Raw genomic sequence first — 14,657 nt, 5'->3', positions numbered from 1 at the left:
TGCCTGGTTCCCTGTAACTTGGCTTCTCGCAGTGAGGGAACCGCCAGAAGATAACTTAACACACCTGTAGTAACCTTTACCTTTATTTTGTTTGACCTCTTGGGTACACTGTGTGGTGGTTAAAAGGGTCATCATGGGGAAGGCTGTGTTCAGGAGGGATTGTGAGAGAGCAGTGTGGGGATGCTGGAAGGAATCTATGTAGAAAACTTGCATTGACTCTTAATGCTCCCTGCAAAACAGACCACCTTAAGTGGCAGTTCTCAAGTAGGTTTCTGAGTACTTTCTCCACTGTGTGCAATGCGAATGGACCTTCTTCTGATAGCTGGCGCTTCTCTTTAGCTTTCTGCAGTGACATTTCATCTTCGCCATGTCTAATAATGAAGGAATTGGAAAAGCTGAGAGCCATGAGGTCACCGAAAAGGGACAACAGGTAAGGTGGTCCTTGCTGCACCATTTAAGCTTTAGACTCAAACAGCAAGTTAATAATAATAAGAAGAAGAATAAGAATAAGAATAATAATTTATTTATGCCCCGTCCATCTGGCTGGGCTTCCCCAGCCACTCTGGGCAGCTTCCAACAAAATATTAAAATACAGTAATGCATCAAACATTAAAAGTTAGTCTAACTACTTCCTCCCCAAAGAGTGACACTACACAAGGAAGGATTTTCTGGTGTTTTGTATTCTTACTTGACAGTAACTGCAGGCAGCTGTACTCCAAATCTGACTAGAGCTACAATGCCTTTTTAAAAACAAAAACATGGAGGCTTCCATGCCTCTGTTATGAACTCTTAAAGGAGCCCAGCCCAGGTCATTCTGCAGAGCAAAATATTCCGCCTACAGTAGAAGCTGCCTAGTATACCGTATTTTTCGCTCTATAGGACGCACCGGACCACAAGACGCACCTAGTTTTTAGAGGGGGAAATCAATAAAAAAAATCTTCTCTCAGAGCTTCTCGGGGCTGCGGGGGAAGCCCAGGTCCCCCCCCCCCCAGCCCCAAAGAGCAAAGAAGCCAAGACAGCGAGCGGGATCTATCCCGCTGGCTGTCTTGGCCTCTGCCATAGCTTCTGCAACCTCTCCAGCAGGGAGCTAAACTCTCCAGCGTGGCTAAAGAAGCCAAGGCAGCGAGCGCGATCCAACCCGCCCGCTGCCTTGGCTTCCTCTTTAGCCTTGCACAGCCTCGCCATCCTTTAAGGAGCGTGTGGCTCCTGTGGGCTTTTCTATGAGGAGGGAGAAGGAACTGACTGGCTGTGTCAGTCCCTTCTCCCTCCTGGGAAAAAGCCCACAAGAGCCGCGTGAAGCTTGTGTGCAGCTCTTGGGGGCTTTTCCTGCCTGCCTCCCCCCTGCATTCGCTCCATAAGACGCACAGACTTTTCCCCTTAGTTTTTAAGAGGGGGAAAGTGCGTCCTATGGAGCGAAAAATACGGTAATTACGCTGACAGTCAAAACACAGAAGTGGTGAGAGGAAGATAGAGTTCTAAGCTTTACGATTCACTCACACTAAGCTAGACGTGCTCAAGGCACACACGAGACTCGGACCTTCACTACCGCTGGCCTTTGTGAAGATGCTTTTTGACAATAACTCTTACAGTCCCAAGAAAGCAGCAGTTTAGCATCTTCTCTAGGGTCTAAGAAGGTGGTGACTCAATGCAGTATCTCTTCCCAGTGTGTCATACAAAGGCTAACTGATCTGCCCCTGGTCAGCATTACCTGCGAGATCCTTTCCACTACTTATAACTCTGCAAAGGAGTCCCATCCAGCTATCCATGCAGTCTGTGGTATGGCAGAAGTTGGACTAAAGAAGATTGCCTCCTCGGCAGTGAGCAGTGCACAGCCCGTCCTGAATAAACTTGAACCTCAGAGTAAGTAAATCCTGGCTTGATAGTTTCTACTCATAGGAATGTTTTGGCTCCCTCTCTCATTTAGGTGTGGATGTCCCAAGGCTCCTCAGTACCGGCAATGTAAGCTAGAAATCCATTCTAATCTCCCCATCCTTCGATGTGTGATAAAAGGGTGGGCTATTATACAATGTTTATATATACCACAAATACAAAATATGATTATATACATTTTAATTAGGGATGCGGGTGGCGCTGTGGGTTAAACCACAGAGCATAGGACTTGCCGATCAGAAGGTCGGCGGTTCGAATCCCTCTGACGGGGTGAGCTCCCATTGCTCGGTCCCTGCTTCTGCCCACCTAGCAGTTTGAAAGCACGTCAAAGTGCAAGTAGATAAATAGGTACCACTCTGGCGGGAAGGTAAACGGCATTTCCGTGTGCTGCTCTGGTTCACCAGAAGCGGCTTAGTCATGCTGGCCACATGACCCAGAAGATGTACGTCGGCTCCCTCGGCCAATAAAGCGAGATGAGCACCGCAACCCCAGAGTTGGCCACGACTGGACCTAATGGTCAGGTGTCCCTTTACCTTTACCTTACATTTTAATTACGATATTGCAGTGCAAATACAATATTGAAAACCAAATACGTCCCATTAAAAGGCTGAAGTAAAACTAACCTGTGCTTTGATTGCACTCGGTCATCATTTTAGTTTTAGGTAAAGGTAAAGGACCCCTGGACGGTTAAGTCCAGTCAAAGGTGATGATGGGGTTGTGGCGCTCAAATCGCTTTTCAGGCTGAGGGAGCCGGTGTTTGTCCACAGCTTTCCGGGTCATGTTGCCAGCACGACTAAACCGCTTCTGGCACAACAGAACACCGTGACGGAAACCACAGTGCACGGAAACGCCGTTTATCTTCCCACTGCAGTGGTATCTATTTATCTACTTGTGCCTGTATGCTTTTGAACTGCTAGGTTGGCAGGAGCTGAGACAGAGCAACAGAAGCTCACCCTGACACGGGGATTCGAACCACCGGCCTTCCAATCGGCAAGCCCAAGAGGCTCAGTGGTTTAAACCACAGTGCCACCCGTGTCCCTTTTAGCTTTGAAAGCTGAGTTGAAAATGCACCAAGTCAACTTCTAAGTTGCAACCTGGTTTTCAAGTAAGTTTTGATTTTGAAGGAAGCGATGAGGCAGCCAGCGAAAGGCTAAATGGCTTCTTCTCTTTCAACAGTCGTTTCAGCAAATACCTACGCCTGCCAGGGACTTGACAAACTGCAAGAGACTCTGCCTGTTGTGCAGCAGACTATTGAAAAGGTAATGCCTCTACCTCTGCTTCTTCTGTGTAGACAGTCACACCCCCCCCCCATCATAGCTGTCAACTTACAGATTTGAAAATAAGGGACCAGCAGCCTCGAAAATAAGGGATCAGCAGCCAAAATAAGGGATTTTCAGAGCACAGCTATGTTCAACTTCTGAGCCCCTCTCAGCCAAAGGCAGAAAGCCCAGCCAGCAGCCAAACGAAGCCTCAAGTGGTGGTTCCCACAGCGTAGCAACCCGGCGAAGGGGATGCAGCAAGGAAAACCACCGTCACCTCTCCGCTGGGAAGCACTGAGCAAAGGCGAGTCCCCAGGCAACACGGCCAGGCACAAGGCATGCAAGCTCCACTCCCCAGTTGTTCTTAGACTTCTTATTGGGTGAGCATTGCAGCCAAGCAACACAGTTGGAGCCTCCCTCCTCCCTGGCCGGCAGGGAGGGAGGGAGAGGAGCTGCTTCCTTTGAAACTCGGGAAATTTAAGGGACATCATCAGTAAGGAACAGCAGTGGGACACGGCGCTGGGATAAGGAACTTTCCCGCCAAATAAGGGACGGTTGACAGCTATGCCCCCAATCCCCGGCATCCTTTCTGTTACACATTTGTGATTATTTGTGCCCTGATGCTATTGGGGTGATCATGCACATTCCCACTTTCGTTACAGTTTGTTCCTGCCAAAATTATAGCGGTGGTCACACTGCTTCATTTCCAAGCAGTGCATATCCTGTAACTTCCTGCTGAAATCCCAGAACTTTTTGTTTTTTAACCACAAATGTTCTGGTTTTTATATATACAGTGGACACTCGGGTTGCAAACGTGATCCGTGCGGGATGCACGATCGCAACCCGCAGCTCTGCATCTGAGCACGCGCAGGTTGCGAGTTGGCGCTTCTGCGCATGCGCAAAGTACGATTTAGCGCTTCTGCGCATGTGCAACCGCCGAAACCCGGAAGTAACCCGTTCTGGTTTCGGCAGTCCATAACCCGAAAAAACGCAACCTGAAGCGTCTGTAACCCGAGGTATGACTGTACAGTGGTACCTCGGGTTACATACGCTTCAGGTTACGTACGCTTCAGGTTACAGACTCCGCTAACCCAGAAATAGTACCTCGGATTAAGAACTTTGCTCCAGGATGAGAACAGAAATCATGTGGCGGCAACAGGAGGGCCCCATTAGCTAAAGTGGTGCTTCAGGTTAAGAACAGTTTCAGGTTAAGAACGGACCTCCAGAACAAATTAAGTACTTAACCCGAGGTACCACTGTATATATTTATTGTCCTGCTTGCAGTGTGCTATAACTCCCCCAGGCAGCAATAACGTGGTAGCGTTGGGGACGCATCACAGAACAGCTAATAAAGCAGAATAAATCCATCAGTCGTGAACTGTTGTGGGTGTATTCGACAACATGATCTTGACACAACAAAACTCTGGTCTGAAGGAGCCCAACAGGCCAATGCTCTGACTCTGCATGAGACAGCTTTCAACTTGGGTCACATTTCAATGTACCATCTATCACAATTAAACTGCCAAGATAATATCAGGAGTTTTACATGTAGAAACTTGACAGGATTCACTTGTTGTGCCCTGTGGCACAATTTCTCATATTTCTTTTGATTGTTCCTAACAATCGCCTATCTATCAGTGCTGAAAGGGGGGCGGAATAAACATCTTCCCCTCAGGGTTGCGTGTGTGTAGAATTACTGCCATCCATTGATTGTTGTTGTTGTTGAGTCGTTTAGTCGTGTCCGACTCTTCGTGACCCCCTGGACCAGAGCACGCCAGGCACTCCTGTCTTCCACTGCCTCCCGCAGTTTGGTCAGACTCATGCTGGTAGCTTTGAGAACACTATCCAACCATCTCGTCCTCTATCGTCCCTTCTCCTTGTGCCATCCATCTTTCCCAACATCAAGGTCTTTTCCAAGGAGTCTTCTCTTTTCATGAGGTGGCCAAAGTATTGGAGCCTCAGCTTCAGGATCTGTCCTTCCAGTGAACACTCAGGGCTGATTTCCTTCAGAATGGATAGGTTTGATCTTCTTGCAGTCCATGGGACTCTCAAGAGTCTCCTCCAGCACCATAATTCCAGCACCCCATCCATTGATGGGGTGAATCAAATTGGAGTCGATGACTAGGAAACTAGAGATCCTTCCAGATCTACTTGGGAGGGGCTCTACTCTGGTTCTTGGCTTGGAGTTTCACTTCTCTTCTTTCTTGATGTGAGAATATCATTTAAAAATTCCTTCTGCAGGTAGTACTGAATGCCAGAGGCCTTGTCCTGGGTGCCAAGGATACAGTGTCAGGTCTAGCAGGTGGGGTCAAAGAGGCTGCCCAGGAGAGGATGAAGATGGCCGTGTCTGCAGTGGTGGTTGGCATGAACACCGTGATGGAGGGCAATATGAAGCAGATGGTGACAAGTGGTATTGACCACATGATAGAGGCATCTGTGGAGATGATAGAATATTACCTGCCAGTAACAGATGAAGAACTAGGTGAGACCATTGCAGCTGCTTATGTGGGGGAGAATGTATTTAGAACCAGGCAGAGGGCCTTCTCGGCAGTGGCACCCGCCCTGTGGAACGCCCTCCCACCAGATGTCAAGGAAATAAACTTCTAAAACTCTGACTTTTAGAAGACATCTGAAGGCAGCCCTGCTTAGGGAAGCTTTTAATGTTTGATGTTTTATTGTGTTTTTAATATCCTGTTGGATTATTATTTATTAAGGTATGGGCCAAATACTTATTATCCATCTCACTGTCTGAAATCTGGTCTACTGAAGTTATTTAAAAAAATGCCATAATATTGTAGATTATAGCTGCCCAGAGTGGCTGAGGCAACCCAGTCAGATGGGCTGGGTACAAATAACGAATAATTATTATTATTATTATAGATAATAATTGTAAACCACTTTGATTTAGTGTGTGATTTAGTGGTATATTAACATTTTTATTTTTGAAAAAATATTATTTATTAAATTTTCCACTTTAATAATCCAATCAAACCATAGTAAATATTCCAAATTATACACATTATTCAATAATGAAACAGTCCAAATATTATTCCAAAGTATAAAAAAAATTGGAGGTATCTTCCCATGTTCTGAGGGTCTGATTATCTTCTACTGCTTTCATAATTTTTGTGATAGTTCCCATAAATCATTCCAATGTTAATCCTCATTATTTTTCACAGCCTCTGAGTTTATCAAACAAGCGAGAAAAAACAAAACAATATATTCTGTGTGGAATTTATGTCCAGAGTTCCATCTGCATGTTCACAATATCTCTTCACAAAATGATGTTTCCGCCAAGCCAGTCCAAAAATCTTCTCACCTCGGGCAGCAGATAAAATCAAATCAAGGCATCAGTCCAGATCAAATCAAATCAAATCAAATCAAGGCATCCGCCCAATGCTTTTAAGACCAGCTGTCCTTCAAAGGGTTAACCTGTCCAGGGAAGCTTTGCCATATAAAACTGGGAATGCAAATATTAAGTAAGATATTAAAAGGCACCTATCCCCCTCAGGCTCTGTATTTAATTCGACAAGCTGATCTACTTCCAGTCATGGCCGCTTGGTTACCGTAATTGGAGTTGCGTCATCCGATTCTAATTCCAGGCAAACTTCCAAAGCTTTTTTGGCGTCTCTCCAGTCATTCTCCAAATCAAAGTTGGGAAACTCTTTATCCTCTTCCAAATATATCTGCAGACAAATACTTTGAACTTGGTTTTCCACTTTTGAATAATTGTTATTTCCACACAGTTAATGATTGCAGTGGTACCTCGGGTTAAGTACTTAATTCGTTCCGGAGGTCCATTCTTAACCTGAAACTGTTCTTAACTGAAGGACCACTTTAGCTAATGGGGCCTCCCGCCGCCGGAGCCTGATTTCTGTTCTCATCCTGAGGCCAAGTTCTTAACCTGAAGCACTATTTCTGGGTTCGCGGAGTCTGTAACCTGAAGCATATGTACCCTGAAGCGTACGTAACCTGAGGTACCACTGTATTAGTCATATTATATCACCAAATACACCACCTCTCCAGTCTCGCTTGCTATAAATAATCGGACAGTTGGTTCTTTCAGAGGAGGATTTTGCAATATAACATAGCAAAACAAAATATAATAACAAAGGAGGCTCGCACCCCCCCCCTTTTAGTTCCAATATACCAAGTCTACATAGGTGTTAATCCTTAACCATTCAAATCCTTTTTAGCACCTCAGTGGCTGAATTAATTAGCAGAGTAGTTTCTACCCCTTCGCTCAGATCATGTCCAAAATTTAAATCCAATTTTTCATCTTAAGAATTGGAAGCTTGCTGTTAAATGGAGGCAACTTTGGAGAGTTGCCAAGAAACGTTCCGGGCTTTCCATCCAGCGCCCCCAGCCCCTCCTTCCTTCTGAAATTGGGGCCAGGGAGTGTAGGGAGACTGATTACTCCCATCTCAACCTCTGATCCCAGAATGTATGGTGGTGGTGGAATTCAGCCATCCTCCACCACAGCTTGCCAGAATCTCCTCGGTATATTAACATTTTTAGAAGTGAAATAAAAAATGTACCAGTTCAAGAACATTGTGGGGGGCAGAAAGTTGACCAGAATACATCTCAGGACTTTAGAAAAAAGATGGTCTCAAGCATCACAGGGGGGACTCTGCATCCTGAACAGATTTCCAGAATGCCGTTGAAATATACTCAGAGTCGAGTATGGATTTCATGCTCTTTATTCAGCTCATGGTAGTGAGGAATGAAAGTTCCCCCAAAATATCTGCTTTATATACATTATTTACACAATGGGCCGCACGTGATTGGCTAATTCTGGGATTCTCCCGTGGGCCAATCAGGTTGTGGATTCACTTCCACCTGGAGCTGGATTGGGTGGCTCCTGCGGACCAATCATACTTCTGCATTGTTCTAGGACCAATCAGACTGCTGCATTTTGGATCCTATTCAACTCAGTACATAACAGCCATCTTGGTGTTTTTATGTTTTAAAAAAGTTCCCAGGTTCAGCTTTCAACTAGGACTGGGAAAGTCTCCTGTCTGAAACGTTTGTGTGTTGTTGCTAGACCGTAATGAGTCAGATGGGACCAATGGTGTGATTTGACCATTGCTTGTCAGTTGCTTGTCTTAGACAGTTTAAAAATAAATAAATCTTAAAACATTTTCCATTCATGCACCTGGCACATTACAACCAAATACAAGTCCCTGCCCCGAGGAGAATACAGTATTTTCTATGACCGGTAGACTGTGATATATGTTCACCTTCTGACTTGCTAAGGTATATAACTGGTTAAACAGTCCTAAGATGGATGTTGCAGCCTGCCATGGAACCTTTTTTTGGATTTTAGTTTTGTTAACTTGTATATTAATGGTTGGCGTATGGTTTGGGGGAGTTGTTTTGAGTGGATTATTTGTGGAGACAAAATTGGGCTATAGCAAAATTGGGTTATAAATCTTTCTTTAAAAAATCAATACGGAGCTGTATGATCATCATGCGAAACCATAAAGCTAGATGGGTAAAAGATGCTCTGAGCTTGTTTACATTGGTTCTGCTATAGCCAGGTAATTGGTAAAAAGGTACCGTGTTTTTCGCTCTATAGGACACACTTTTTCCCCTCCAAAAATTAAGGGGAAATGTGTGTGCGTAATATGGAGCGAATGAAGTCTTGCTTTCCCGGCTTCAGCAAAAGGAACCCGAAGCCTGTGGAGCGCAGCGGGAACTCGCGCTGCGTTCCGAAGGCTTCAGGGATCTTTGAGGCTGGCGGTGGGGGAAAGCAGCGCTTCCCCCCCACCGCCAGCCCCACAAGCTCAGGGAGCAGCGGGAAGGCTGCGTGCAGCCTTCCCGCTGCTCCCTGACCTGCTCTTTGGGGCTGGCGGTGGGGGAGAGCAGTGCTTCCCCCCGCCAGCCCCAAAGAGCAGGTTGAAAGGAACCCGAACCCTCCAGAGGCTTCAGGTTGCCTTCACTGAAGCCTGGAGAGCGAGAGGGGTCAGTGTGCACCGACCCCTCACTCTCCATGCTTCCAAGGTAGTTGCCTGAAGCCTCCAGAGCACAGCAGGAACTCCCACTGCACTCTGGAGACTTCGGGTTGCCTTCACTGAAGGCGACTGAACGCACCTTGAACGCACCTTGTTTTAGAGAAGGAGAACAAGAAAAAAATTTATCCTCCTCTCTGCGCAGCGCTGCTTCAGCGAAGTGGGAGGAGAAATGGAAGGGGCTCCGTTTCTCCTGCCCCTTCGCTGAAGGGGCACTGAGCAGAGAGGGGGAGAATTTTTTTTCTTGTTCTCCCCCTCTAAAACAAGGTGCGTCCTATGGTTGGGTGCATCCTATAGAGCGAAAAATACGGTAGGTTTATGGGGGTAGCAGAAATAAATAGCCACTTAGCATGTCAAGACCGTGTATGTTCTTTTCTAGCTGCCCTCGCAGCCTCTATGGTGATAAACAACCCTGAAGAAGTTGCTGAAACAGCTCCTGTCAAAAAGGAGAAGGAGGAGGAGAGTTACTATCGGCGCTTGGGCGCGCTCTCGGCCTTCTTCCGACACAGAGTCTACCAGAGTTCTCGGGCAAAGATGCAAAGGATCAAGCGAAGCACACAGGAGATACTCTTCCAACTTCAAGAAGCTGTTTTGTTGGTAAGAACTGAACTACTCCTCTGGTTCCAAGATCTGCCTATAGGACAGAGGTAGCCCCACCATGGTGAACTCCAGAAGTTGCTGGACTACAACTCCCATCAGCCCCAGCCTGCATGACCAATGGCTGGAGATGATGGAACTTGTAGTCCAACGCCATGAGATATGCAGAAGGGTTAATGGGGTCTGGGCAAGTGGTGTTTGGAATAACCACTGAGACAGAAATGCTTGGCACTTAAATAAAGATATTAATGGTGGTGCCAGGCTTGCCTCCCTTAGGAGTGGATTCCACCAAAGAGAAGCCACCACTGAAAAGGCTCATTTTGTGCCGCTGCTCTCCAGACTTCCCTTGGAGCAGAGATGAGTATAGTGAGTACTCAGCTGAACACTCTTGAAAGTCTAATCCAATACAGTGGTACCTCAGGTTAAATACTTAATTCGTTCCGGAGGTCCGTTCTTAACCTGAAGCTGTTCTTAACCTGAAGCACCACTTTAGCTAATGGGGCCTCCTGCTGCTACCGTGCCGCCAGAGCACGATTTCTGTTCTCATCCTGAAGCAAAGGTACTAATTCTGGGTTAGCGGAGTCTGTAACCTGAAGCGTATGTAACCTGAGGTACCACTGTACTGTAACTCCTGCCCACCTCTTTACTAACTTCTGTGGCAGAACATTGAAGTGGCTTTTAAGATAATGCTTGAAAAGGTCTCTAATGAAAGATGGAATGGGAGTGGCTGAATGGAGTTCAAGCTATTGGTCAACAATAGCTGCAAGATACTTCTTTATATTGAATGGTAATATTTTGAAAATGCCTTTCCAGATAAAGTACACCTTGCAGTCTCTGGATAGGCAACTGAATCCTAAAGTTGCTAATCACCAGAAGGAAATGGAACCAATCTTGGTGGAGTGGAATGGGAGTCTTCCAATGCCGAGCCAGAGCTATGAAGAGAGTCTCTCAGAGGTATGCTTTAGAGGTAGCAACAGTGTTTCCCAAACTTGGGTCTCCAGCTGTTTTTAGACTACAACACCCATCATCCCTAGCTAGCAGGACCAGGGGTCATGGATGATGGGAAATGTAGTCCAAAAACAGCTGGAGACCCCAGTTTGGCAAACACTGCTGTAGACCAAGTATGTAGAACCTGTGTCCCTCCAGATGTTGTTGTTGTTGTTTAGTCGTTTAGTCGTGTCCGACTCTTCGTGACCCCATGGATCAGAGCACGCCAGGCCCTCCTGTCTTCCACTGCCTCCCACAGTTTGGTCAAACTCATGCTGGTAGCTTTGATAACTCTATCCAACTATCTCATCCTCTGTCATCCCCTTCTCCTTGTGCCCTCCATCTTTCCCAACATCAGGGTCTTTTCCAGGGAGTCTTCTCTTCTCATGAGGTGGCCAAAGTATTGGAGTCTCAGCTTCACGATCTGTCCTTCCAGTGAGCTCTCAAAGTTGATTTCCTTACTTGCAGTCCACGGGACTCTCAAGAGTCTCCTCTAGCACCGTAATTCAAAAGCATCAATTCTTTGGCAATCAGCCTTCTTTATGGTCCAGCTCTCATTTCCATACATCACTACTGGGAAAACCATAGCTTTAACTATACGGACCTTTGTTGGCAAGGTGATGTCTCTGCTTTTTAAGATGTTGCGTCTTTTAATTTTGTGGCTGCTGTCACCATCTGCAGATCATGGAGCCCAAGAAAGTAAAATCTCTCACTGCCTCCATTTCTTCCCCTTCTATTTGCCAGGAGGTGATGGGACCAGTGGCCATGATCTTAGTTTTTTTTATGTTGAGCTTCAGGCCATATTTTGTACTCTCCTCTTTCACCCTCATTAAAAGGTTCTTTAATTCCTCCTCACTTTCTGCCATCAATGTTGTGTCATCTGCATATCTGAGGTTGTTGATATTTCTTTTGGCAATCTTAATTCCGGCTAGGGATTCATCCAGCCCAGCCTTTCGCATGATGAATTCTGCACATAAGTTAAACAAGCAGGGAGACAATATACAGCCTTGCCATACTCCTTTCCCAATTTTGAACCAATCAGTTGTTCCATATCCAGTTCTAACTGTAGCTTCTTGTCCCACATAGAGATTTCTCAGGAGACAGATGAGGTGATCAGGCACTCCCATTTCTTTAAGAACTTGACATAGTTAGCTGTGGTCGACACAGTCAAAGGCTTTTGCATAGTCAATGAAGCAGAAGTAGGTGTCTTTCTGGAACTCTCTAGCTTTCTCCATAATCCAGCACATGTTTGCAATTTGGTCTCTAGTTCCTCTGCCTCTTCTAAATCCAGCTTGCTCTCCTCACCCCCAACCATGGGCTGGTGCTGATAGGAGTTGGGATCAAACAACACCTGAAGGTTATAAGTTTCCCACCCTCCCCTAGTGTAAACACTTGGCTATATGGACCAATGTTCTGACTTGGTACAGGGCAGTTTCCTTTGCTGCATTTCTGATGCTAAGTAACTTTTGTCCCGGGCAAAGTTGCTGGATTTGGGGTGGGTGGAATCTAGCCTTCCTGAAGAGTGAGATGTTTGTGCAAATATTTGCCGCAGTTCTCTGCAAACATGAATGAAGACAATGCCAAGGGTTGGTTCAAAGTTCCTTCACTTGCGCAAAAAGCATCTCTCTGGCCTCTCACATGGGCAGAAGGGGAAGTATTGCTTGACTTCCCCCAGCCTGCAGCCTCCGAAAATGGCTCCAGAGCACTGGAGTGGTATGTGCCAAGCAACATGGACGGTTGCAGCCTTGTAGAGAAATCAGTACTGCCGTTCAGTGCATGAGTAAGTAGAAGTGCCTTCTTTCTTAAAAGTAAAGGTAAAGGGACCCCTGACCACTCGCGGACGACTCTGGGGTTGCGGCGCTCATCTCGCTTTATTGGCTGAGGGAGCCAGCATACAGCTTCCGGTTCATGTGGCCAGCATGACTAAGCCGCTTCTGGCGAACCAGAGCAGCGCATGGAGACGCCGTTTACCTTCCCGCCGGAGCGGTACCTATTTATCTACTTGCACTTTGAGGTGCTTTCGAACTGCTAGGTTGGCAGGAGCAGAGACCGAGCAACGGGAGCTCACCCCGTCGCAGGGATTCGAACCGCCAACCTTCTGATTGGCAAGTGGTTTAACCCACAGTGCCACCTGTGTCCCTGCTTTCTTTCTTAGCCTCTCTCAAATACTTGTACTGAAAGCTTAGGGTGGTGTAGGATAAACATGTCATCTAACAAGTTCTCTCTTCCCTTCCACTCCATGGCAGGCAGAATCGCAGGTTCTAAGATTGACCTACGGCATCAGCCAACAGATGCGGAATATCTGCCAGACATTCTTGGCTAACGTGCAGGGCTTCCCTGTTGATCTCCTAGAAAAGGTGCAGCAAACATATAGCAGCATGGAAGAGCTGCAGGAGACCCTCTCTGGTGCCAAATCCTTGAAGGACCTTCCCAGTGGTAGCCTGAAGGAGAGCCAGGAGAAGATTGAGAAGGCCCAGGAGACCGTATTTGAGACCATGGAATACGTGATTTTGACAACACTGGTGGCTAGGTCTTTTTATTCTGCTCAAACCTCTATGGAAGAACCTGAAAAGGAGGCAAAGGCAGAGGCCTAAAAGAGTGCCAGACGTGCGGTTCTGCTTGGAACTTGTCTACTTCTCTTGGACCAATATGTAGTATAAGGATTCTGCCTTCTGGAAAAGTGTAAGAACTAAAATTGTCCCTAATGGTAAATTCCTTAGACTGGTGATGTTTTTAGGGAATGAGAGATGCTTCCAAATGTTTTAAAACAAACTGTTTATCAAATTTGCACGCACCGTATGTTTAAAGTTCATGACTTCACCCCCACCTTCCAAAATCCTGGGAACTGTAATTTGTTAGGGGTGCTCTGTGAAGAGCAATCTACAGTTGCCAGGATCCTTTGGGGAGACCATGTGCTTTAAATCTATGGTGTGTACACAACTGTACTCCTTTTTGATAATTATATTGAGCAAAGCCTTATATCTACAAATCCAAAGGTTCAACTTGACCTTGTCTGGCGAGCTGCAGAAATCTTAAGGGGCCTGCCATGTGAGGGGCAAATACCGATGCAGTGCTATTTAAATGTGTCTTGAGTATTTTATAAATAAAGAGTGGTGAAAAGCTGAGGTATTGTTACTGTTCCTGAACAAAGGTTTGAGCTGCTAGTGCTTTACTGCACAATTGTCCAAAGTGTGTGTGGGGGGTTTCCCCTCTGGAGCACAGAAATGGCTTTGTGTATACCAGCCACTGTCATGGCCTCACAAAATGGCCAAGATCAACAAACACTGTCAGGGAACTGACATCGGAGCGAGAGGCGAAGGGGAGGCTCCCAGATGATGCTGGCGAAGGACCCAGCAGCAGGGGGAGAAACAGCTCAGTAGAGGGGGAAGCCAATCAGCGCAACACCGGGGATAAAGGGAGGCAGACGGGGGAAGTGGAGAGAGGGCTCCAGGACTCTTCACTGGACATCAGTGAGGAGAGCCCAGGTCCTCCGCTACCCACGCCTTCCCTGCACAGAAGACTCCCGCGCAGTGAAAGGAGGAGGAGACTGGGTGTCAAACAACTTTTATGTTGGAAGAGGTTCAAGAAACGCCCACTGACGGATTCTGCCAGTGACTGAGGCAGCCACCATGAGAAGGGGCTGTGCAGTCAGAAAGTTTTAACAAGGCAAATTAACCGAGAAAGGCACCAGTTTATGCACGAGTAACTCATACCCATTACAAACACCTTTCTGTACCCAATAACTAGCAAATGGCTACTCTTCCTTTGGGGCAGAGGGAAGCTTCAAGGCATGGCTGCAGTATTCCTGCAGGGTGGAGGTACCCCACCATAGCTATAGCCAATGGTATCTAAAGCCGCTTGGAAATCCCTGGAGAATCAGTGGGGCCATTTTCCCCCAGACTTTCTGCTAGAA

The 14,657-nt window shown here is 46.6% G+C and overlaps 1 protein-coding gene across 2 annotated transcripts; it reads left to right on the top strand.

Moving 5' to 3' along the window:
• The first annotated feature begins 352 nt into the window (after positions 1-352).
• LOC310696494 (perilipin-3-like) lies at positions 353-13,866 on the top strand. 2 transcript variants are annotated; one of them, XM_083482076.1, is made up of 7 exons: positions 353-430; positions 1,665-1,860; positions 3,067-3,149; positions 5,391-5,631; positions 9,540-9,757; positions 10,571-10,711; positions 12,991-13,866. In XM_083482076.1, exons 1-7 carry the CDS (start codon positions 368-370, stop codon positions 13,336-13,338), a joined length of 1,290 nt encoding a protein of 429 aa, XP_083338202.1. In that variant the 5' UTR covers positions 353-367; the 3' UTR covers positions 13,339-13,866. The 2 variants fall into 2 exon arrangements, 1 of the variants encoding a protein (XP_083338202.1); XR_014520568.1 differs by lacking the exons at positions 353-430; positions 1,665-1,860; positions 3,067-3,149; ... (1 more) ...; positions 9,540-9,757; positions 10,571-10,711 and adding an exon at positions 12,366-12,524.
• The last annotated feature ends 791 nt before the right edge of the window (positions 13,867-14,657 follow it).

This window comes from Podarcis liolepis (genome assembly GCF_965112155.1).
Source record: "Podarcis liolepis genome assembly, chromosome: 17".
In the NCBI taxonomy this organism is placed as follows: domain Eukaryota; kingdom Metazoa; phylum Chordata; class Lepidosauria; order Squamata; family Lacertidae; genus Podarcis; species Podarcis liolepis.
Note: the sequence above shows the minus strand (reverse complement) of the source record. Positions and strands in the feature narration are given on the sequence as shown.

Excerpts from the sequence above, each read along its gene's own strand:
- LOC310696494 (XM_083482076.1), top strand. The coding sequence starts at position 368 with ATGTCTAATAATGAAGGAATTGGAAAAGCTGAGAGCCATGAGGTCACC. Across the intron at positions 3,150-5,390 it reads TGCAGCAGACTATTGAAAAG|GTAGTACTGAATGCCAGAGG; the intron begins GTAATGCCTCTA and ends TTCCTTCTGCAG. Across the intron at positions 5,632-9,539 it reads AGTAACAGATGAAGAACTAG|CTGCCCTCGCAGCCTCTATG; the intron begins GTGAGACCATTG and ends GTTCTTTTCTAG.